The sequence below is a fragment of the Vicugna pacos genome, unplaced genomic scaffold (genome assembly GCF_048564905.1).
Source record: "Vicugna pacos unplaced genomic scaffold, VicPac4 scaffold_19, whole genome shotgun sequence".
NCBI lineage: Eukaryota > Metazoa > Chordata > Mammalia > Artiodactyla > Camelidae > Vicugna > Vicugna pacos.
Genome location: NW_027328740.1, coordinates 63,406,219 through 63,432,604, shown reverse-complemented (window position 1 = coordinate 63,432,604; position 26,386 = coordinate 63,406,219). Strand labels below are relative to the sequence as shown.

General features: G+C 41.0%; 1 protein-coding gene across 4 annotated transcripts in view; it reads right to left on the bottom strand.

The window, feature by feature from the left end:
- Positions 1-14,947: 14,947 nt before the first annotated feature.
- LOC140693130 (trafficking protein particle complex subunit 9-like) overlaps positions 14,948-26,386 on the bottom strand; it is a 101,760-nt gene continuing 90,321 nt past the window's right edge. The window contains exons 10-11 of one of the 4 annotated variants that reach the window (XM_072957202.1): positions 17,279-17,492; positions 14,948-15,159 (exon numbers count right to left, since the gene is read on the bottom strand). In XM_072957202.1, the coding sequence (XP_072813303.1) occupies positions 15,140-15,159; positions 17,279-17,492 (234 nt within the window). In that variant the 3' untranslated portion in view covers positions 14,948-15,139. Of the gene's footprint in view, positions 15,160-16,976; positions 17,493-19,550; positions 19,837-26,386 lie in introns of those variants that run through there. The other 3 variants (XM_072957203.1, XM_072957204.1, XM_072957201.1) reach the window with 3 other exon arrangements.

The window sequence follows — 26,386 nt, the reverse complement described above, 5'->3', positions numbered from 1 at the left end:
GGTAAACGTTCGTTAATCTAGCATAAAAGAAATGGATTGCAGTAGAAAGTCTTACTCTGGTTTCTTGTATGGTTTCTTAGTGCCTGTATAAAGTTCACATAATTTTCACTCTTAAACTGAGTTACAATGAACACCTCCCCTTATATATGTATGTATTCTAGTTTTCCACCCAAAAGAAACTGTGTCTTCCCAACAAGCTAATCGTTTGGCGGTATTCACACACATTCAACCCTCAGAATTCAGCATGTGTTGAGGCGTTCTTTTATCCAGCATAAAAGGTAGAGTGAATTGTAGTAAGACATTCTCTGATTTCTCTGTATGTTTTCAAGGGCTGGTTTCAATGTAAAAGTTGATTGCCCTGGAAAATACAATTGCTGTGATTGCTTCCCCTTCGATATGTAAGTAACGTAGTTCCTCTAGACCAGAAACTATGGCTTTCCAAATAGTTATGTGAAGGACGTCTCCAACAGACGTACTGATGTCAGAAGTGACCATGTGGAGAGGCGTTCTTTCATTCAGCATAAAATGTAGAGTGACATGTAGAAATAATTACTCTGATTTCTCAGCATGATTCTTAAAGCCGGTCTCAAGTAAAAGCAGTTTGCAACGGAAAAGAGCCCTGGAGTTTTTGCTTCCCCTTAGATATGTATCTAGCCTAATTCCCCGTGGCCAGAAACTCTGGGTTTCCAAAAACCTAAGTGAAGGAGGCTGCAACACAGATTCCATTTCCAAAATGGTACATGTGAGGACGCATTCCTTTACGTAACGTAAACAGCAAGGCTTACGTCAGTACCTACCATGATTTCTCAGCATGTTTCCTAGAGTAGGTTTAAAGTTAAAAGCATTTTTTGCTCAAAAACCTTATTAGAGCTTGTACCTTCTCTTATATTTATAGGTCAGGCAGTGCCCCTAACACCAAAATTCTGTGTTCCAACAGGGTTGGTGAAGGATGGTTTTCACACACTTTCAGTTTTCTCTCCCCCACCCTCTTTTGCTAAGGGAATCATGCAGGTTGTCTATTATGGAAGCCAAGGAATTTTTTTTCATTTAGGATCAAGCTCGGAGAAAACTGAGACTTGCTTCTCCTTCATTTCACTGCTAGATTTCCTCTTGATGCATTTCCAAAACCTCAAGTGTGTGTTCCTGTAACCAAGAAATTATTTCAAAGAAAATGAGCAGGTTTCCATAAGGCCACTACTTCTTTTATATTCTTGCTTTTTAATACCTCTTTTCCATCTATCTCCAGTTATCTTATTTGTATGTACTTTGGTTGTGGCTGAAGGCTAATCAGCAATAGTGTAGAAATTATTGTTTGATATTACTAATCTACTTTCTTTCCATGGATATTTGAATTATCATTGGATTTTAGGGAAGATAATTTCTTTTAAAAAATTCTGGTAAGTATCTTGTGGGTGATTCTGAATCTCTTCTTTAAGAATTATAATGCTTAATTTCTGAATAAGTGATATTTTCATAGAGCTCAAAATTCCAAAGGTTTGAGTGCCACCACTCTCCCAAAGCCTTTCAAACTTTTCCTTGGGGGCACTCAGAACTGCGTGTGTGTGTGTGTGTCCTTCTGGACTTAGTTTAGCCTGAAATGAGCAAAGGGAAGTACCCCCCTTTTTACACAAACTGCAGAAGACTTTCACAAATTTATAAATTTCAAAAATATATGAACTGTAATGTTGTAGAATTTTACAAGAGGCAGTGACCTTCAGAGCTGTCAACAATGGAAGCAGAACAGTTGGAGGAACAGCAGGTGCTCGTGCTCAGTGGCTGAAGTCACATAACATCCACGGCCACCTCTGGTTAATCTTATAGAGTTGGTGCTGTCTGCAGGCTTTCAGGGCTGTGCCCCCCTCCCCACCAAATATATATATTAGGAAAAGTGGTGAGCCTCAGTATGAGAAACAATAAAGAATTAAAAGGGGAAATTGAGTTTATTGTTTTTAAAAAGAAAAATTAGCATCCAGGTAGTTTAATTTCAGCTCCGAATAGACTGATGTAATAACACTGACAAGGATGCGTAAACACCTGTAAGATCATGGGGCAGGACTGAAGACTCTGAAACAGCAATACCCACAAACAACCTTCACTGCTGTCCTTGACAACCTTATTGAATTACTTGATTTAAAAAAGACCATAGATATTAAATATCATCATTTTGAGAAAGCAGTTCTTTTGAAATCTTATATACTAATATAACTGAATTGGATAAAGATATGCTAAATTTGTGATAAAGTATCCAAACAGGTAACGATTACTGAAAACACCACAAATTGAAGATGACCACAGGATAATGTGCATATATACTTTAATGATCTGGAAGAATCAGCTCACCATTGTATTCAAGACATCTAGAGATGATGTCAAATTTGGTTGTCCTTGGATACCTTTTTGTGAATGTTAGAATGAAGTCAGGGTCAAGCACACAAATTTAGTTTAAAAGCAAAAGGTGAAACAGACTTCTTTTCAAAAAGCTATTGTGTCTGGCTAGAAATCATCGAATCCATGGGTCAAGGGAAGAAAAAAAACCTAGTGACCACGTGACTGTTTCAGGAGCTGGTGGTAAAATGACAGTTGACAATTATTTAAATTAGATATGATATTGATGTCCAACTGACCCAATGATTTTTAGTCCATGTGCAAAAAATATATCAAGAAATACATACTGATTTATGTTTTCTCAGCTGTGTTGCCCCCCTTCAAGCCTGCATTCTGATTGGGAATCTAATAACTTCTACTGCAGGGAGGAGGATTTTCAGAAAAGGAGTGTCCCCCAACTGAGAAAATGAAGAAAAATTAGATGTACACTGTAGAGACACAGGGAGATCTGTTGAACCAGACGACACTTGCTTTACTGTCAATTAGTAGGAGGCGCAGCTTTTTGATGAGTTGGGTAACATATTGCTGCTTTTCTCAAGGTATTGCCCACGGCTCTTGAGAAGTGATGAAGTGGGGCCAAGGAATTAGCCTCCGAATGCCCTCTGCCATGGATGTTGTCTCTATTTTCCACTTTTAAGATTTAGCTTAGACATGTTGCAGTGTCTTACCAAGTGAGCTACAGACAGTAAGTGCATCTTGAAACACACGACTCTTTCCTTCTCACTGCAGCAGAGAACCTCTGCATTGGAGCATCCTGAGATGTCATCCGTGGTCATTTTTCATGTTAGGAATCAGTAAAGATGCTATGTCCACATGGATGAGGAGGGTAAGGTTTCAGTCTCTAAAGTGGTAATGATGGGTTGACCTTTTCACTTAATGAGTCTCACATCAACAAATGCATGTCTGTTCTGGACCAAGAAGAAACAAATGTTTCAAAAATAATAGCTTGAAAGGTCAGTGGGACAAGTCAGGCATCTTCTTCATGTCTTCAAGTTCGGATATCAAACATGGGTTTCCTATCCTGAGTGATACTGACAATTTGTCATGCTCTGCGCCTCATGTATACCAAAGGCTTTCCTAGATAAAATGTCTAGAAATGGTAACATTCTTGATATCTGTTAAACAGGGGAAGATGAAGGAATTAAAATTAGTCCCTAATGTGCATTGATTTTTTTAAAGACATCAATTTTACAGAAATTTTGAAGAATTAAAGTGACAGAAAATTTCAAAGCACCTTCTCCTTCTGGTAGAAAACTGTTCTGTTTTCCTTTTTTGATGAATGTGACATAGAACCAGTACTACTATTGTTTGTATTGTACTTAGGGTTTACAGAGTAATTCACCGCTATCCTCCTATTTCATCTGTGCAATGACCTCTGGAAGATAAGGTTTCCTAGTTATGCTTTTTAATGTCTATTTTTTAACTCTGTCTAAAAGCAGATTGATTGAGCTCCATTTGCTCAATTTAGACGGCTGGACTGATTAATTGTGTCAGAACATTCCAGGAGGCAGATGAAAGGAAGAGACAGGGGTTCTACATGATGGAAACTGTTCCTGAAATGATTTGGCCAACAGCCTTATCCATTTTTCCCACGGCTGGAAACAAAACACAACCCAAGGCAAGGAAAACAGGGAGTCCATGTGACTCCAACCTTGGCACGTAGAGTCACGGCTGTCCTCCTGTGCCTTGGAGAAGAGGATGCTTTGGGTCTCTGTTCTACAATCTCTGTTTTGCTTTTCCTCCACAGTGTCTTATTTTACTAGCATATGCTGTAACTTGACTTACATTTCATAACATTAAAACAAAAATCAGGAACTCTTTATCATTTATTAACTAATTGGTAAATAGTTTTTCATGAATTTTTAACTTTATTATTAGGACTTACCGTGGCAATGTACAACAGCTAGTTCCCCAGATAACAGCAGTAGCTTACACATGCTAAACTTGTATTTCCCTCTTACATAAAGAAGTCAAGCAATTGGTACCGCAAGGCTGGTTTGCATGAAGGCCCCAGGGTCAGAGAACCAGATGCTTGTTATTTTCAGCCCGTCAACTTGATGGCCCAAAGTGGCTGCCTGAGGGTCAACCATCAAGTCCACATTCCAGGCAGCAGAGAGGAAGGAAGAAAGGTGCTTCAGTTCCCTTTTGGGATGGTTCTGTAAAGTCCCAGGTAGCTTTCCTGCTTTTATCTTGTTTAGACAGAGGGCTGAGAGACAGCTTGCTATGAGGTAAGCTCAGCTGAGGACCAGGCATCTCCCTCGAGGGGAGGAGAGGGAGGGGGCAAGGGGGCACCTCTCATCCTGCACGTGGTGTAAGGCACCACGATGAGCCGCCAGGGGCCTCCGCAGTCCGTCCATTGCTTCGGGCTGCACTGAGCGGCTGGTAACAGTTGAGATTTTCATGTAGAGCTGCGTGTATGCTGGAACAATTGCTCAGTTCATTTAAACTAGTGGCTAGCAGAGCACGTTGGAGAACACATTTGTTCTCACCTTCTAGCCAGGGACCCTCCCGCCAGGTTTCTGTCCTGCTGTTCATTTCCACATTATTTCCCAAGACTTCCGGAACAAATGTAAGAAGCCTGATGCTCAAATGCTTTTCCGTGTGATTCCCCCCTTGTTCTTTGTAGGAACAGCAAATTGCCTAGAGAACATTGGACAAAATGCCAACACCCCATTTTTTTAAGTGTCTGAGATTTGATGTTAGGAAATAAAAGAAATTTCCAGGAACACCCTTAAGAAACATTATTTCTTTCAAATGTGATTTGGAAAAGCAAAGGAAAATACATTTTATAGCACAGCTTTTAAGACAGCTGAAGAGGCAGTAAGTTCCCATAATGTAACTTCCAACAATTCTTTATATTTCTCTTGGAATTTCCTTGGTTCTTGATGTAAATTTTTAATAATTAATATCAGCTTTCTATTCTTTCACTTCCTGTAGTTGTAGAATTAATGTGAAAATAGCTCTTTGTGTCACTGATGAAGCCTCCTGGTCAGACTTCTAGCTAAACAGCTTGTGTACGTTTTGGTGGCAGGTGTGCTAAATAGTAGTTTTCAGGCACATGAGGGATGCCCATCACACCAGCACTGCGGGAGCCTATTTCTCACCCACGACCAGGTGAGAACCTCCTTTCTTCCGCCGCCTCACCCAGGCCCCCATATTCTGATTCTTTCTCACGACCCATTTTCATAAATTTCAGCCCTGCACCAGCAGAGGAAGTCTTGGTTTCTCAAAGACCAGGAAATTAGTTCTAGGTTTTCTGTTAAAGGACAGTGTATAAAATCAGGCACTTTGATATGTCTTTTGAGGTCTCAGGATCCCTGCATTTAAAACAAGAACTTGAGTTACAATACTATTCTCTTCCACTTTTGAAATTCTAAAGCTCCACACAATAGCTTTTTTTAATTGCTAAAATTTTTCTAGACTATATTTTTCGAAGATTCACAAATATCTGTTAATTTATATTTAAAAATGTTATATTTAAGAAATGGAATATTTACATTTAAATAGGAATTTAAGTCAAGAAATGTTTGATACTGAATGTTTACTATGAATTCAAGTATGTAAGCTTGATGTCTGTGGTACTGTCGATAAAACACAAAATTTGAGAGTTGTTGGTTAAAGTTTATCTGGGGCAAAATGAGGACCAGATTCCAGGTGACAGCATCTCAGAGAGCTTGCAGGAACTGCTCTGAAGATGAGGGGGAGCTCAGAATTATATAAGATTTCAGTGAAGGGGGACGTGCGGTCCAGTACACGGTTAGGCAGAGGCTGCTGCTAGTCAAGGAGCAGGTGTCTCTGTTAATGATTTTAGTGCTTTTCTAGATAGGAAGAGATGCAAGAATTTGGGCTCATAAAATTTCCTGAAAATGTCTAACTATCTGAAGACTTTTCTGCCCATTTTCCCAGAGCACAGAGCGCCCCATTCCTGATGTTTAGAGGGTGTTGGAGGTCAGCAGCTGCAGTGGCTCATGACTAAAGCAAATCAGAGGCAGATGACAAGTGCCAATTTTTAGTTGACAATATGTATATATTGTAGGAAAAAATGTTACTTTCCAACCCTACCCGTACTCTAGTTTTAGTTAGAGATCAACGGATTACTGTGTTAGATGACTTAGGTCAGACGAGAGGGCGACGGATTCGTCTCGTGAGCCGGCCGGTGCTCTATGTCAGCCTCCTTGATCACATTCAATTTCCTTTCTCTTCAAATAGCATGCTTCTGATTTTGTGAAGTTTAGAGCCTGTCCTGTGCACATGGGGTCTGGAGATGGCCCTGTTCCTGTGGTCTTTGTTTATTCTGTGAATTATGGTGTGAAACTTTATGTGCCCAAGCTTCATCATAACTTCAAATTTAAAGGATTTAAATATGGGAGATGGATGCCAAGTTCTGGGAATAGATTTTCAGGATAACAGCCAGGATTGGTAAAAAGTAGGGAGAATGGATACAGCCTTCAAAAAAGAAATGCTATTTTACAATTTCTGGCAGAAAAATTAAAAGGCTTGTTGGGATTCTATCAGGAATGTTTAATTGGTAGACTTGTCTCCCATTTTCACGAAACAAAATAATTTTATTATTTGTTCAGGGCCTACTATCTGGCAATGAGGTAGCCCCTTTGCATATAGTTTTATCATTTAATCTCTACAAAGAATCCTAGGAGAACACACGTGTCACAGGTGAGGGAACCAAGAACATCCAGGGTATGTGACAGGAAGGCAGATGGGCTGGAGGGCTTACCCTCCTTCAGGCTGAGACAGAGACACCAAGGCTTATTGACAAGCATGTTGCTGAAGTGGTTTACTTAATACTTTGCTTCCTTCATGAAGTGGACCCCTTGAAATTGTCTATGTCTGGCTTATCTTCCCCTCTCTCTTCTACCTCAGGACTTCTCATAAGTAGAATGAATTCGGCCTCAACTTATTCAGTAAAACCAGAAAATATAAAATTAGGCCACACAAATGTCTGATTAGTCCTTGTAATTCAGTAATTTCTAAAATTCCTAGAAACGCAAGGAAGGTGTGTTACCTCGGGGACTGAGTGCATTTGAAGAGTGAGAAATGTAGTGTGATCTGGTAAAGGCATAGGCTCTATAGACAAAGATCCGGGTTTGGATCCTGGCTCCACCATGTACTGGAAACATGACCATCCAGAGCCTCAGTTTCTTCATGTGTTGAATGGGCTGATGGAGCTCACCTCTAAGCAGTCAGGTCAAAATGAGATGGTACGAGTGACTCTCAGGCAGAATGCTTGACATAGTGCTAGTTACTCTTGCTGCTTTATAATGTCTTCTTAGGTAATTCTGTTGTCCATTGGCTTGCGAATACCTCCTCATTTGGTTTAAGAAAAATAGCATGCCTTAAGAATTTTAAAATAAGGAATGAAGATTTGCTGAATACTGCTGGGTGTATTCTTATAGTTCATTTATTAAAAAAAAAGTAGGAGTTCTCTAAACAGAATTTATTCAGTGTGCCTTGAATATGATTCAGTTAAATATGATTTTCCTTTAAATTCTTTTCAGAAATTTTCTGTGATATTTTTATTGAATAGTAGTTGAAGTTTTCTGAGGAGGGGTTACATTTTAAAAAGTTTATTCTAGTAACAATTGATACATTAAATAAATGATTCATATCCCTGGACAGCGTAAAGCCCTGTTTTTTTTTTAATATATAAAATTTTGGGGGATAGTTCTATGACATTTTATTGGGCAGAAGTATTTCCCATTTCCATTTTACAGGCAGAGAAGATGAGTCACACGATACTCATTATACAAGAGCAGCAGAGGTTGATTAATTTGGGCAGAAGAGGAAAAGTGTGTGGAGAAAAAATCCTTGCTTCTCAAACTGGTCACATTCTGTGGTGCTGTGCAGCTGAAACGGTTTTGAATTTGTTTCTGGGTTGTCCTAGATTTCGGCCCATGTGCCTGGAAAGGTCTCTCAGGCAAACATGCTAATTTAAGAAGTTTGTCATTCTAAATGCTCTTAAGAGGATTAAACAAATTCCACAGCAAATAAATGAACATGTTTGGAAGGTTTCCCACCCTCATGTAATTTCCAGAAAACAGACAGTATTCACTTGCTAAACCAAACACACAGGTATATTAATGAGCCTGACTCACATGACTGGACAGCAAGGAGGGAGCCTCATCTATTGGGTGAGTTCTGCTGCAAGAACCGCACCTGAAGGTTTAATTAGTATTTATTTCCAGCGAGTGCTGCTCCAGCCTTTTTCTCCCCAATGTAAGAAAGCGCCCTCCTTGCCTGGCCGTTAGTGTGCAGAGCCCCGCGGCTACAACACTCCCCTGATCATCAGGAGGCTGATGGAGCCAGTTTGGTTAGAAACGTTTAGCTACACTCGCAGCGGGGATCATCAGTCACTTCTGTGTGTTGACCTCCATGTGCAGGGGAGAAAATCGAGTTTTGCTGGCGACAAACGCTAATTGACCACCAGTTGTTTCAGAGGGACTGTGATGTTGAAAACTGGAGTCCCTTTCATTTTTATATGTTGGATGCAGACAAACTGCACGGCGACACCCCCACTGTAAGTACACCCACCAGGGAGGGGGTCGGAATTTGGATCTGCACGTATTCAGATCCTGGCACTGGTCAGCTTACTGTGTTCTCGCTGGGTTTGGGAGACTGTTTCCATAGTGATTTATTTGGTTTCCAATAAATTTGCACAGCCGTCTCCTTCAGTCGAGTTCTGATGAGTTCAGTTGGGAGGGGCATGTGAAATTGGGGCAGGCAGAGAGGTGCAATGAAGACTAGACACCATCTGGTTTCCTCTCATTTTTTATGGGCCCAAAATGGTTGTCTTGTTTTCTTTTCCCCTCCATCCACCCCTTCAGGTCAGGGAGTCATCTTCAAGAATATCTTCCTAAAATATAAAGTAATGAAGACGGCAGTGTGTCTCTTTGGTTGATTTCATTTGACTTGGGTTCATTATTAAAGATTTTCTGATGAGGATTTTATGAGCTCTTAAAAGCTGGAAGAGCAGCACAACCAAGGAGAGAAAGTCAGAGAAACGAGTCAGTGGCCACTGTGAGGTCTGGGGGATGAGGGCAGGAGGTGGGGCAGAGGCAGAACCTTGGCCACCCCTGCAGCCCTGAAGGCAACGTGCGCATGTAAAGCCAGCGTCTCTTGTCACCATGTGTTCTAACAGGACTCCCACTAAAAGAATGCTTGGAGATTTGGGGAGGCCTTACCCTTTACCCTCTTGTCAAACATCTTTAATGCTGACTGTATTTATTCAAGATGACACAGAGATCACCTGCAGAGCTTGAGGGAGCTGTGCTTGCTTCCTGTCTTGCCCGCCCCAGGCTCACTCATCAGACACCTGATTCTTGCAGGCACTGCAGTGCCCGTGGGGGGAGTTCTGCTCCTGGGGGTCTCTGCTCCTGTGGTGGGAGCTCTGCTCCTCAGGCAGCTGGGCACTGGAGTGCTAACATTGGAGCCGGTCACACCAGCGCTGATCCCTCTCCACGTGATGAGCCCTTTGTGTAAATAGTAGAGGTGGGATCCAGAGTCTTCCTGTGTCTACAGAGTTCTCCAGTAAAGCCAACTTGGAGGAAAGAAAGAAAATGCCTACTGTTTCAAGACTGTGTCCTAAGGGTTTAAAGCTCACTGTGGAGCACACGTGAGATCTCATCCAGTAAATACTCTGGGGTCTTGACTCTTACTTGTCATGAATTTGGCATTCTCATAATGTTATTTCTCTTATAATATGTCTAAGCAATCATTTTTGTGTGATGGTTATATGTGCATAAATGTCCTGAAGAAACTGTTGTGGATGGAATTGTGGGCATCAGTGATACCACAAGGGCTGGTGGCCCTGGGGGCTGCCCGAGCTCCACACCATTTGTTACCAGCAGTCTTTCAGATTGCATCTTATTCTAGAGCTCACCGGGGCTCCCATCTCTCACTATGTGTCTTGAGAGAATATTTGTTCAGGGGGGAGGGGACAGGATGCTTCCAAGTCTGCGTTCTGGGGTTCCCTGTCTAAAGGTGGCACTGGCACAAATCCTTTATTCATGGAGTAATGAAGCCCCACAATCTCGTGGCTAATTGGGCCTCCCTGTCCTTCTTCATGTGAGAAGCCGGAGGGCATGGGTTAGGCCCCCAAACCTGTTTATGGTGAGCTTTCAGCCCTATCACACCACCTGGGTTGTCCCGTTTCAGTCACATGACTTTGATTTTTGCAGGCAGGTGTGACTCCTGGACAGTGACTGGGACTTCCAGGTTTCCCCTACAGTAGGAACACTGAAGAAATTTCAACCCGTAAGGTGTGTTTGGGGGCCTCGAGGACAAGTAGGGACCCACAGACAGATATCTGGATGGGTGGCGATCAGGCCCGAGTCTTGGAAGGACAGAGATTCCATTACTGTTGTAACAGTGAACTTAAGGGAGGAATTCGGGAAGGTCTGATGCAATTGAGATTAAAAGTATTATCTGGCTTTTTTTGTTAGCAGTAGTGGTTTTTAACCCTTAGACCCATTCCCGCTTTTATAAGAAATATTTTGTAACCTTTCTTTTTGGTGCCTGGAATTGAACATCATAGAAAATGTAACCTAAGTATAAATATGATAAACAAATAGACAGGTAGATGGAAAGATGGGGTACCTCAATTCTTATATTATGGGTTATTTTATATTTATGCAAATTAGTGACCACTCAGGACAAAAGGCACATACAAAGGAAGTCACTTCTAATAAATTATTTTTCCAAGCCTTACCTAACTGGGAAACAAGTGGCTTCACAATGTTAGAGCACCTCCCAGGTCCCCGGGGAAATCTCCTTGTCACAGTTACACTTGCTGATGGTGTCCTGTGCCAAGTGCAAGCACATGCAGTTCGGAAGCTGCCCGAAGCCCGACTCCAGGGATTCCTTCTCCGTCGCAGCTGTGAGGGAGCCTTGCCTTTCCTGACCACAACCACAGAGGCGATTTTAACTCTCTGAAAACTGCCATACAATTGTATACCACAACCCCCACAAGATATGTTGAATAAAGTAGAAAACTTTAAGTGCCTCCTTTACGATAGAAATAGGATATAAAATAAATCATGATTTAAAAAATTCTAGTGCCCGAATAAGTGCTACATTACACTGGATGCATTATTAGGTTAGATAACTTCATTACTGCTTTCCATACCACATCTTCTAGTTAGATTTTATTTATCTTTTTTTTCCTAAAGAAAAAAAATCATATGATGCATTCTTGTGTCAGAGGTGACGAGCAGAGAGCAAGTGTAAAACCAGAAATCGTGATGCTGGTCAGTCTAATATCAGCTCCGTCACTGCACAGATCGTCTTAACTCATTTTACTGCACTTTTTGGAATTACCTTCTCACTTGGAAAAACCCCTGTGTCAGTTAGATTTGTTAGTAAAACAGTACTTTTTCTTACTTAGTGCATCAGTGATGTTTTCAAGATGATAAAAAATTTTGCCCATTGCATTTAAACAGTTGCTTGTTCTTGTAATTCATGGCTCATGGTCTCGTATTTGTCACAAGTGGAGAACTGTGTTTTCTGTGTGCAAATTCTCATTGCTTTGGTGACTCAGGGACACGTGTCCTTACTGGATGGAGTATGACAGCAGTTGTTTGCATTCTCTCCCTAAATCTGGAGTCCTGTGTTATGATTCCTGTTAACTTAAAAATTATGAATATTGTTATTTACCTAAATAGCTAACATCGCACCAGTGATGCATATCAAATTGGTCCAACTAGGAATTCCAACATTAAGTGAGATAGTAATTTCACAACCCACTATTCCAAAAATTTGGATTGATGGTTCAATTATACCAGGGACATTACCTGTTTAATTGAATCAATCATTGCTTTCTTCAATAAAAGTTTCCATTCCATCTGCTCTTTTGGTTTATTGTTCCTCAATGTTTTGTTTGCTTTCTTTCCCAAATATATATGATTTTGGCTTTTGTCATTGAAAATCCTTGCTGGTTTTGCTACCTCATGCTGGAGAGGAAGCCTTGTGACTGTTTTATAGTCACTGGTTTCATGGTTGTATGAGTGCTTAATGTCACCTTGCAGGGGTGTACAGAACTAATGAAGTGTGTACATAAAAGGCTTAGTCTACACTGAGTGCAGGGTTAGTGTGAGCAGCTCATGTCATCAGTAACATACTTAATCCATTACAATCATCCTCTGTTAATCAGTGTTATCATTCTAACGTCTCCAGGAGAGGAAATGTAGTAGTCTAAATGCAAATCTTTGCCACTCTTTTAGTCAATTCAAAACCTTTAAAGCTTTGCTGTAATAGGACTGTGTGCCTGCTATTCCTACTTCTGCTCCTGACCCAGGACGCGGTCTCCACGGCTGATGATCCACGAGAGACACTGGATTCTTGGTCCCATGGCTCTGTGTGTTCTGGGACATCTGGGGACTTCAGCACTGTTTTAGGGGCTTTGGGTCCCACCTCTTCATAGCATTGCTGAGATGAGATCTGTGGTTTCACCCTCTTTCTTGAGTGTACGGTTCATTTTTTCTAGAACCAACACACACCACCGTGGCAACACTGCTTTGACCATGTGCTGGGACAGCGAATGCTTGTCAGTTCTTGGGTTTAAATTTTCTGTTCTAATTTCTAAAATGGGGTCTATTGACAGATACACTCCATGTAAACAGAAGCTCTGTGGGGTTTTCAGCAACTTCTAAGAGCATAAATATTCCTGAAGCAGCTAATCTTCCTCCCAACAAGTGAGGAGCAAGCCAGCAAGTCATTGGTGACTGTGACGGCCAAGCTGTGCAACCCAGGCTGCTCACTGAGGAGCAAGGAGAAAATTTTAAAAACCTACTTCCATGCTGTCTTTCACAGAATCTCAGAAATGAACGTTTTAATATCTAAAGAGAGGTGATTTTTTAAAATAAATTTTTTATTTTTTTCCTTTTTCAGTTTTATTAGGTAGAATTATTACAGTTCAACTTCACATACACATATTGCATGTAAATACATGTATTGAGTGTATTGCATTTTTTAGTTTACATATATGTACTAATTACTCTTTCTAAGAACAGATTAGATCTTTAGATTTTTAAAATTACAGTTACCAGAGGAATAAGGACATTTACAAAAGAATAATAAACAGAATATAGTAATCCAATCACAAAGGACAGTCAGATGTGCTTACATATATTCAAGAAATCAAAATAATATTTAGTTCATTTATGGTCTTATTATTATTGCTACTAATTGTAGATTCCCCATAAATGAAGTCATATTTCATTTTTGTTTCTCTTTCCACCCCACTTCACTTAGAATGACGGTCTTCAGGTCCATCATGTTGCTGCAAATGGCATCTTTTATGGCTGAGTAGTATTCCATTGTATATACGTATCAGCTCCTCTTTATCCAGTCATGTGCTGATGGACATTTCTGTTGTTTACATGTTCCTTGTTCTATGTCCCTTCTGGCAACAATTACGGATTTTAAATATTTTCCACTTTAAAATCCTTCCTGAAGGAGATGTGGTAACTGGAATCAAAAACAGTTACAGCACAGGGTGGTGTGTGATGGGCCCTGGGGGCTTGGTAGAAAGGTTGGCAGTAAGGATTTCAGATTCTTATCAAATGATTCCACCTCTTGTAGCCCTGCTGACTGCCTCTCTCACGGCCTGCCCTACAAGTCTGACCAGTCCCTTCTATGAATCCTACTGTATTGTGCACATATTTTGTCCAATTGGTTTCATCTAGCAGGAACCTTAAGTGAGGCACCCAAGCTCCTGTGTTGCTTTCTTCCATCAGCCCTTAACTTCCTTGGGAGCCAGGACTGTCTCATTGCCCCAAGGATCCCTAATGCCTAGTGAGATGCCTGATACAGCTGGTATTTAACGAGCACATGGGTCAAATGGAAAAACCTGATTAAAAGAAAGGCCCTCATTTTTCAGACATGCCTACTTGAGTACAAAGGGTAAAATGACATGTCTTTTTGGATTTGCTGTCAAATACTTCAACAAAGGACAAATAAAAGAATAAAGGTCTGAATAAAGGAAATATGGAAAAGTTTGTGAATTCCTTAATCTGGGTGATGGGCTTATTGTACTATACTTACTGATGTATACTTAAGTTAGTTTATAGTTTTACTGTCGTTAGCTGAATAGCAAGTATCAATACGTATTAACTGAAATCCTTAAAACTGACCAAACTTACCCCACACAACATCCTTAATAACCTAGTTGTCTGTCTTATGGAAATCTTTTCCCACAAAGACAGGAAAAAAGGGAAAGGCAGATCCGTGCAGTATTTCCACGTTGTCAAAAGACCAAAGGCCAACACAAAAGAAGAGATTGTAGAAAAGATAAAGAGGCTGAAATCAATGTCCGGAAAATCTAGCTAAGTTTCCAAAATGGCCCAACTTAACTAACCACAGCACTGCCGCATCAAGAATGGGGCAAATAGCACCTAGTGGATTTTTTTTTAATAAATAAATAATGATCCAGTTCCTACCACGGGCAATTATGATAAGACAGAGTATAAGTTCTAACAACAAATAGTGTTCAAATCATAATTTCTACTTGATTCAAACTGTTTCTACTATAAATTTTGAATCTTTTTATTCTTTAGACAGATTTGTGGCATATGACCTACTGATAAAATTTTCAACTGGCTTGTATTAAAAAAGGTCACCATAGTGAGAGTTTATTTCATCAACTATTCCTTTTTGGGAAATCCATGTGCCTTGTCACTCTCTTTCATAAGATTTCCTGTGGAAAATTCAATCCTTCATTCAGGAAAAGGCTGAGCAATATATCTCACGGAAAACCGTCATAAACTGCAACACAAGAAAATGAAAATGACACTGAGCATCCCGTTAAGCCGGCAGACACACACAGCACACTGCTGTGTTCCCGCCTCGACTTTCTGTAACCAGCAGGGAAAATTTGCATTTCAAGAACAGACATAAACAATTTTCAGGACCTGAGCACACAATTTCCCTTTCAGGATTTAGTGAGCTTCCATTTAATTCTTTGAGAAATGTTTAAAACAACAGAACAACAGCTGAGATAGTGTTTAAAGTAACTTTCATGCCAGTGAAAATAAAGCCAACCGATAGTTAGCATTTTTACTTTATTTGATCTCACTCTCTTACTTTACCTCCCCAACCTCCTCCACAAAATGATGGTGAACATCCCCTCCTGGGTCAGAAGGCTAAGTAGGAAGTACCAATCACATTGAGGTGTGCTTTGTTGTTTTATTTTTCAAAACAAACAAGTTTCATTCATGTGATTTAGTAAGATCAGAAACAAATTCTACTCAATAAATGGTAGCCAAAACGTGTCATCATAGCTGCTCATCAGGTTTGGCCCCACGTTACACACTTTTACATGGACATGTGCCATGTGCTGTCATGGGAAACGGTAAGTGGGGACAGGGCCTCTGCTCTCACAGGGCACACAGTCTGGTGGGGGAGGCGGTGTTCAATCATTGCCCTTTTTTTTAATGTACTTACAAATTATGGGAAATGCTACTTAAAAAGAACAAAATGAGTCAATGAAAGTGAAAAATACAAGGACAGTATTTAGGCTGAGGGAAGACAGGGAACCTCTTTGAAGAGCTGACACTCCAGTGAGACCCAAAGGACAAATCCGGTGCTGCAGGTGAAGGGCAGGGACACACTGATAAAGGGCTGATATCCAGAATATACCAAAATTTTTTAAACTCAACAAGAATGATGAATAACCTGATTAAAAAATGAGCAAATTGCCTGAACACACATCCCATCAAAGAAGAAATCTAGATGCCAAAGAAGCCTAAGGAAAGATGCTCCACAGCATCTGTCATCAAGGGGATGCAGAGTGAAACAGCGAGATACCACTGCACACCTGTCAGAACTGCCAAAATGCAGAACACTGACAGCACCGAATGCTGGTGAGGATGTGGAGCATCAGGAATTCTAATGCATTGTTGGTGGGAATGTAAAATGGCCCAGATACTTAGGAAGGCGGTCTGGCATTTTGTTGCAAAACTAGACGTACTTCTAACATATGATCCAGCAACTGTGCTCCTTGGTGTTTACTCGACGAAATGGAAACTTATGTCCACACACAAATCTGCATACAGATGTTAATAGCAGCTTTATTCATACTCAACAGAATTCAGAAGCAACTAAGCTCTTCTTCAGTAGGTGAATGGATAAATAAACTGTGGTCCAGCCAGAAAATGGACTATTATTTGGTGCTAAAATGAAATGAGTTATCAAGGCATGGAAAGACATGGAGGAACCTTAAATGCATATTACTAAGTGAAAGAAGCCAATCTGGGAAGATTCTGCAACTGTCTGATTCCAACTGTATGGTGTTCTGGGAAAGGGAAAACCACAGAGACTAAAAGATCAGTGGCTGTCAGAGGCTAGAGGGGAAGGAGCAATGAATGAGTTGCAGCACGGAGCATTTTAAGGTCATTAAGACAGACGACTCTGTATGATGCTGTGATGGTGGATACATGTCATTGTACATCTGTCCAAACCCACAGAGTGCACACCACCAAGTGTAAATCCTAGTATCAATTATGGGCTCTGGATGATGATGACGTGTCAGTGTAGGTTCTCCCATTGTCACAAATGTACACTCTGGTGCAGGTGTCAATATTGAGGAGGCTGTGGGGACAAACTGCAGTTCATACACCTAATTCAGCCCCAGCCACCGCTGTTAATAAAGCTCTGTGGGTGTGTGGACTGTCCGGCTCTTCTGGCATCTGAACAGCAGAGCTGAGCAGCAGCACCAGAGATCAGGAGGTTTGCAGACCCTGAAATATTTACCCGCAAGCTCTTGACAGAAAAAGTCTGCTGAGCCTTGTTCTAAGTGAGTAAAAATTCACCCTGATGAGACAGGACAGCAGGGCCCAATCCAGGCATGGTTAATTGTACTGAAGCAATGTTTTAGTTCCAACACCTTTGCTGAAGTCCTGCAGGTCCAGCGACAGAATGTAGCCAGGAAGCGTCTGCAGGAGGAGGCGGTAGCAGGCCTTCCAGCCAGGCTCCGGGATGCCGGGGGCCGCGCGCTGCATGGGGGCCTCCCGCTTGAAGAAGGTGGACTTGCAGTGGAAGCCGATCAACTCATAGAGCTCGGAGAGGAGGCAGCACTGCTGAATTCTCTCCTCGGAACGCTGAAGCACAGGGAGAAAAGCAACAAGCATCTGAATGAAACACGTAAGTGAAAAAAGCCCGTAAATATATTTTCCCTTAAAACAGAGACCCGATGACACAGGAAGGAAGAGGAAGGCTGACTCAGTGCACTGACGGGACCGGATGCAGAAACGCAGGGAAGCAGCGCTGTGCAGACGCTCCAGACCCCCTCCGGGCCCCACCTCTCCGCGTTCCGCCTGTCCTTTAACTAGAAAAGCCCGTATTCCCTGAAATAGAGGAATCTGCTACATAAACATGGGACACAGAGAAGGGAAAGAGGAAAAGGAAGGGAAAGTAAAGGAACAACAGTTCATCTAGAGCCTAGTGTCTGGGCGGGATTTTCACCAAACACGCAACTTCTCAAAGCACAGAGCACACAGAGAGAGGTTGACAGAGTGACTGCGACTTTTGCTCCTTAAGCACCAGATACCTGCCAGCACACGCTGCGCCCGTTACTGAATCATTACGATCATCTCAGAAACTATTACTACCCCAGCTCACAGGCAAGGAAATCTGAAACTCGGGGAGGAATTATTATCATCCTGGACAAATTCCCACAGCTCAGAAGTGTCAAAGCCTCTGGCAGACCCTGGACTAAAATGCTCCTCATCACCACGGGTCCTGAGCCTCAGGCTCATGGCCACATCAGGTCAGCACGGGCCCAGAGCACGAGTCTGTGGGACAGGGAATGCTCCCACTCGAAGTGCCAGGTCAAGGCCCTCAGGAACTTATGAAATGAAACCAAATCCCCAAACTCATTTCCAACCCACTGCCCTGTCAGGGAGGACTGCTCGGCACATCTGCCCTGTCACCTGTGCACAAGCTGAGCAAGGGGCACAGACAGTGATGTGACGTCCCAGTGGAAGTGGCTCGGAGACCACTTCATCACAGGACAGATTCTCCCGGCTTCCAACGTTAACTTTCCATTCCATTTCCAACTGGAAAGTAAGTTTAGACTTGTTTTCCTCTCTTAGAAACAAAGAGACTGGTAACATCAGCGGGAAACTCAAGACGGAGGAAGAGTCTCCTGACCATTTGGTAGGATAGGCTGGGGAGGGAACAGAGACAGGTATCAGAAAGTCCTGTGTTCCAGTCCAAAGTCTGCACGTCACTCACTTTGACGGTTTCCATTTTAATACATATGATAAAATCTGATTATGACTGTTGGTAAAACTAAATGAAATAACATTCCACTAGCATAGGTGTAAAATCCTCCATGAGTGTTCCAGAAATGGTCGTGACCGTGGTTAGTTACTGTCTGCCAAGTCTTGTGTTCTAAGCTCACATCACCCAACCAGAGATGTGCCAGAGAATGCCTCACCAGCCAGCAGCCTTCTCCAACTTGGAAACTCACAGTGTCTGAAGAACAGGCAGTGGCGGATGCTTTGGGGCACTCTGGAGGTAGCAATCCAGTGATGACTTTAAAAAGCAGGGGAGAATTTAGGGGACCATACAGTTCAAATACAGAGTACTCATTACATGTCTACAAATATTCATGTCTAGCCATGATGACTCAGAGAGGAAATACATATTCAAACGTATATCATTTTCCCACATAAGTGCATTAAAACAATTTGGAAAGAGTGTAACTTTCTTCTCTAGATCACACAGCGGGGATTACAAGGTTTGTACTGACAGCCCTACTTGTAAATCATCTGCAAACGTAACTGGGTCCACTATCAGTCATCATCATTCAAAGGGAAGGATAGAAAAAATCAAAGCCAAGCTAATACGCTCCAGTCTTTTGTTTGGTTACGATGTCACAGAGGAGATGGACAGCTCAATAAGGAACCACTCTGCCGTGATTACGGAGCCCGGGGAGCGGGATGGCGGCAAGATGTATGAGGAAGCTGCAAGTGTGCCCGTGCTTATAGGCAGGTACCCAATGTCACCTTGACAACGTGTGAAATGTTTATGCCCATGTCCTCATAACCTGACATGTATTAAAGAGAAATGGAAACATATAAACGTCCAATAAACTTGGTGGATACACCGTCCAAAGAGCAAAGTCACAGTTTGACAACTGGCCATCCCGGTACCTTGGGAATCATTCTTGGAGAACCTTAAAAACCACTCCTCTGTCCTCAAGAAGTGCTGCCTTTTTGTCCTATCTTTGGCTCAGGGATACCGCACGTTCAAGGGAACTTCAATGTCTGCACAGATTTGACTGTCTTTCTCCAGGTTCACTTGTCCATTCTGAAGAGGCCTGAGTTAAGTCAAAATTCCATAAGATTAATTACCTCCAGTGACAACTCAACGAACCTGCAATTACAAGCCAACTGAACAGGACTGTCCTCAGCTAAAAATCTCACCCACCCTTCACTGCTTTCTTAAACTCCTCTCCTGGCTAATTGCAACAGACTAACACCACCCTCCACCAAGTTCCCCAACTAAGTCAAAGAGAAAGTAAGGTCCATAAAAGAGGAGACAACTGCATAATTACCTCTGAATTCCTAGCATATAATAATGTCAATAAATAGAACTATGATTATGGCTTCTTTCCTTTAAAACCTTTCTGATTATTTAAATGAGATCATGGAAGGGAGGTGTTTGGGTCCAGTATCTTGACCCAGAAGACTCTGGGGGCCTTTTACAGAATGGCTGTCCACTGATTCATTCAAAACTCACCTTCTCTTTCCGGGAGGAGCTGTGATTATCTGCCAGGAGTTTGTTTTCTCTCTCATGCCAGAAAAGCTTTAAACTAAATCCTTACTTTGGATATGTTATTTTTCCCAGCTTCCAAAAAATTTACTTTCCTTACTTCCTTGCCTTGAGGAATGCTTTTATTATTTTCTTTCTAATTCACCCTTTTATAAAGCAGGATTCTCAGGATGCGCTTGGCCTTACATAAGAACAGCCATCCAACTCCCAGTGTGAGAGGCCTCAGGCTCACCTCCTGCCCTCCTGCCAGGGCAACTGAAACACAGTTCAGGAGCCAACCGGCACCCCAGGGCTTCTAAGGCTCACGTATCTCCCAGAATCCCTGCTTTCTGGTTTGTCTTAGCTTCTGAGAATTTCCCCTCACTTTCTTGACAAATAGCTGTGCAGCTTGAAAGATGAGGAAGGAAGGTTTTTTCTTAATCAGCATTTTAAGGAACTTATGTAATGAAGGTTTTCACGAGTTTATAGAACCTCCATTGCCGAGACAGAAAACACACTAGATATTTTCTAAATTTAGCTATCATGTGCATTTTTTCTTTACTTTGGTTTTCTTAACTGCTTATAGACATTTTTTAATTAAAAAAAAAATAAGGCCCCAAATAGGATAGAAAATTGAAGGGGCAAACAAAATTAAAGGGCAAAGACAGAAAGTGAAAAGTACTCTACAAAGTTAATAGAGGAAATACACTATGGATCAGATCAGCAATTCTCAGTAACAGCTAATTGAAACCTGACCATTAGGTAAAACGTCTCTCCTGTCAGGAGATGGCCAACAGAAAATAGAATTAAATCAACAAACAAAAATTCGAACTCTGGTGAGGTATAGAAGTCTACCAGCTAAATGTGTCTTCTTCTGGAAAAGAGGGAGGTTCACCAGCTCTTTTCTGTGGAGCCTGAGCCCACGGGAGGTCAGTGAAGTGAGCTCTTTAAGTACCCAATTAGCAAAGTGAGAGATGAATAAAGAGATGTGAGCTTTGATGACAGAGATGATACTACTATTCACGTGTCCTGTAAAGTATGTCTTCACGTTCAGTGATCAATACCTCGGCATCCTCAGGGATTGAGATTATAGGAAAATGCACAGCCCGGGCCCAGACCTCTTCTGTGATTGTGACAATGCACTTAGATATCTCAAGGGCTCCTCCAATTCCACCTGCAAAGAGCTGACTTCATGGTGCTCCTCCCATAGCCGTCCTTCCCAGGGCACCTGGTCGGGGGACAAGGTCTCCCTGCCTCTCCCAGCTCAGGCCCATCACTCACAGATATGACAGGACCTCTCCTTCAGGGACCAATTTCCTCAGTCAATGAGTTCCACCACCCACACCTGTCCTACCAGGTACTCACTGGCACTCCCTCAGCACCGACTCTGTGCTGGGGACCACGCTGCACACTGTGCACATATTATCTCACTGGATCTACACAGCAGTCCTGGGAGGTCGGTACATCACTGTTTCAATTGATTAGATAAATTGTTTCACTTCCTTGAGTGTGTCATCCAAAGTGACACGGCTACTCAGCCACAAACCTGGGACTGAAAATCACTTGAAAATTGAACACTGCTACATCTCGCAGCCACCCTACTCTGACTCATCACATCACCTCCTGCCGAGCCTTCTAAATGTTTCTAAGCATTCTATAAGACAAAAGGGATGTACGAGAGCACCACACTCCCCTACTAAAAATCTGTCAATGACGGTCCACTGCTCTTAGGAGAAAGCCCCACTGGGCCTGAGCACAGCTCAACGGCCTGGCATCCTCGTTCCTGCGCTGCAGCACCGCCTCACCCTCCACGCAGCTCTACACGTGCAGTGTCCAGGACAGGGATGCTGACTTCGTATAACCCGGGGCTCGTCTCACTCAAACAATGATCACCCTCTTCAGTGGTCACCTACTTCAATGCTGACTCTCAGAAAAATATTTTCTCTGGATGAATCAAAATCTTTTTCCTTACAACTTCCCATCATTGATAACGAGCTCCCCCCAAAAGAAAGAAGACTTAATCCTCAGTCTCCTTATCTGTAAAGTGCGAATAACAAGGAAATATGAGAGGTTTTAATAGAAATATTATTCATGTGAGGCTGAGGGACAATTCCCAACATACAGTAAGCACTCAATATATGCTTACTTAATATTAATAAGAATAGATTCCATTCCAGCAACCTTAAAACAATGCTTAATGGCTTTGTCGAAAAGACTACCGACAAACTGTTGGACGAACCGTTTTGAGCAGATCAGCACAAGCGTACTGGGAGAGGTAAGCGGGGACTCCAGTTACAGCTGCAGCCACCCAGCACTACGGGGCAGGAGCAGTTGCTCAAACTCTTACTTGTTGCTTGAGCATTTAGTTGTAGTTACTGAATAAAGACAGGTATTATTTAGTCAAAACTCCTGAAACATAAATCTTCAAAGATTGATGCAAATTATGTTTCAAGTACAACACTCTCACTGGAAATTATTTAAAAAATGATAGTTTAAGCTCCTCCGCACATCAAAAGGGCATTTTCTTAATATAACTGACTATATATACTGAAAGGATTGTTTAAAAGGAATTAAGATGAAGCCTTACTGAATAAGCTCTCAGTATCATCTACAAAAACCCCACCGAAAGGTCTCATTTCTCACTTCCACATAGGTGTTCAGGTGGCTTAACCTGGGTCTTGGTTTCTTATGACACGGGGGTGGGAAGAATTGTGGATAGATTAATGTAGCAAATATAAACCTAGGGTATTTGCTGTGTAGGAATCCTAGAAATAAATAAATTGATATATATTCCCACTCTTAGGAATCTCAGCCTTTCCATTTACAACAGCATTAAAAATAAAATGAGAGATACATTTAACAAAATTTTACAAGATTTGTACACTGAATATTTTGAAGTATCACCAAAAAATATTTAAAAGATATACATATATGGAAGGCATCCCACGTTCATGGAATGATAGACAATATTGTTAAAAATGTTAAGACTCCCCTAAGTGATCTACAAATTTAATGAAATCCCTATCAAAATTCCAGCTGACTTCGTTGCAAAAATTGAAAAACTGATCCAAAATTTCATATTGAAATGCAAGGGACCCAGGTCAGACTAAACAATCTTGGAAAAGAAGACAAAGTTGGAGGACTCACTCAAAGTTGGAGGACTCACTGCAAATCTATAGCACTCAAGTCATTATGGTTCTGTCATAAGTTTGGATTCAGAAATCTATGAGACATAACAAAAAATCCAGTGGGGAAACTTACATTTACAGTCAGTTTTCCAGAAATGTGCCAACAACACTCCATTGAAAGTATAGTCTATTCAACAAATGGCGCAGAGACACCTGGGTATCTGAAGGCAAAAGAATGAATCTGGAATTTGGACCCCCGTATTTTATATAACAAATTAATATTAATTCAAAATGGATCACAGACAGAAACGTAAAAACTAAATGTATAAACTTTCTAAAAGAAGACAGTATAAATCTTTGTGGTCGTAGGATAGGCTATGGCTTCCTAGATACAATACCAATAGCACAAGTGATAAAACAAAACAGATAAAATGGACTTCATCAAATGAAAATCATTTGTTACAAAGGACATCATTAAGAAAGTGAAATGAAAGGGGAAGGGGGTAGCTCAAGTGATAGACTGCATGCTTAGGAAGAAAAATAAAATGAATAAATCTTATTAACTCCCCCTAAAAAATTGTTTTAATGTTTAAAAAAAGTAAAGTGAAATGACAATCTGCAGAATAGGAGAAAAATCTTGCAAAGCATATATCTAATAAGAGACTAGTATCCAGGATATAAAACAAATGCTTACAAATGAACAATACAAAGAAAATCGACCCAATTTTTAAATTTGCCAAGGATTTAAATAGATACACAATTGGCCAATAAGCATCTGAAAAGATGCTCAGCATCACTAGCGAAATCAAAATCAAAATGAGATCTCATTTTAAACTCACTAGGATGGTTATAATCAAAACATGGACAATAACAAGTGTCAGTCAGGAGGCAGAGAAATGGGAAACCTCAATATGCAGCCGTTGGAAAGGGGCAATGGTGCAGCTTCTTTGGAAAAGCCCGATGTTTCCTCAAAAGGTTAGAGTTATGTGGCTGAGCAAGTCTACTCCTACATGTAGAGTCATCCTTCAGTGTCCTCGGGGGGTTGGTTTCAGGAACACCCCACCCTGGATACCATAATCCAAGGATGTTCGAGTCTCTTTACAATCAGCCATCTGGATCCATGAAGTGGAAACTACAGATATGGTGGGCCAACTGTACAGCCAACAGAATGGAAACGTATTCTCACAAAAACTTGCACATCAATATTCATAGCAGTATCATTTAGAGTAGCCAAGAGTTACTAACAATATCCATCCATCAATGAATGGATAAACAAAATTATCAAGAATAGTCCCACAAACTTTTGGTAATTTCATCTTTGACATAGGAGGTGAGAACATACAATGGAGTAAAGACAGCCTCTTCAGCAAATGGTGCAGGGAAAACTGCACAGCTGCATATAAATCAATGAAGTTAGACTACTCCCTCACAATATACAAAAAAATGAATTCAAAATGGCTTAAAGAATTAAACATGTAGACAAGACACTATAAACCTCTTAGAAGAAGACATAGGCAAAACATCTGACATATAATTCAACAATGTTTTCCTAGAGCAGTCTACTCAAGCAATAGAAATACAAGCAAAAATATACAAGTGGGTTCTAATTAAACTTACAAGCTTTTGCACAGAAAAGGAAACAAAAAGTAAAACAAAAAGACAACCTATGGAATGGGAGAAAATAGTTGCAATAAATGACAGTGACAAGGGATTAATTCCCAGAATATGTAAACAGCATTTACACTTGATAAAAAAGAAAAACAAACAATTCAATCCAAAAATGGGCAGAATACCTAAAGAAACATTTCTCCAATGAAGACATGCAAATGGCCAATAGGCACATGAAAAAATGCTCAATATCATTATCAGAGAAATGCAAATCAAAACTGCAATCAAGTATCACCTCTCACCTGTCAGAATAGCCATGATTCAGAAGTTCACAGACAGTAAATTCTGGAGAGGCTGCGGAGAATTGGGAACCCTCCTACACTGTGGTGGGAATGCAGTTTGGTGGAGCCATTGTGGAAAAATGTATAGAGGTTTCTCAGTAGACAACCTTGACCTCCCATATGACCCAGCAATCCCACTCCTGGACATATATCCATAAGGAACCGTAATTCAAAAAGACACTTTCACCCCAATGTTCACAGCAGCACTGTTTACAATAGCAAGACATGGAAATAACCTAAATGTCCACTGACTGACGACTGGATAAAGAGGTTGTAGTATATTTGTCCAATAGACTACTATTCAGCCATAAAATAATAATAAATTAATGCCATTTGCAGCAACATGAATGGACCTGGAGAATGTCATTCTAAGTGAAATAAGCCACAAAGAGAAAGAAAAATACCATATGAGATCGCTTACATGTGGAATCTAAAAAAACAAAAACAAAAACAAAAACAAAAAACAACGAAACAAAAAGATAAACTAATCTACAGAACAGAAACAGACACAGAGACATAGAAACCAAACTATGGTTACCAGAGGGGAGAGGGTGTGGAAGGAATAAATTGGGAGTTAAAGATTTGCAGATACTGAGTATGTAAAGAATAAACAGCAAGTTTATACTGTATAGAACAGGAGAATATATTTAATATCTTATACTAACTTATGTTTGAAAAGAATATGAAAATGAATACAGGTATGTTCCTATTTAACTGAAGTGATGTGATGTACACAAGAAATTGACACAACATTATAAACTGGCTAGATTTCAATGAAAATATTTTTAAATAGACCAAAAATGAAAAAAAAGGAAAAGGATATTATCAAGCAAAAAGAATAAAGTACTGATGCAGGCTACAACATGGATGAACCTTGAAACTTTATGCTAAAATCAGCCCGTCACAAAAGGGCAAATAGTCCCCTTTAAGGTGAAATGTATCTAAGAGTTTATTGTACTACTCCTGTATATTTTCCGGAGATTTGAAGTCTATCAATATCAAAATAAAATGTATTATTCATTAAAAACATAAAACGCTTCGTCACAGGAGGGCTTTAATTATTATATGCAGAAATGTATGTAAAGCACTTGGAACAACAATTTTCGCGTCCACACACAGTCACTGCTGTCACTGCCACTCGGAGTTTGGTGCCAGCAC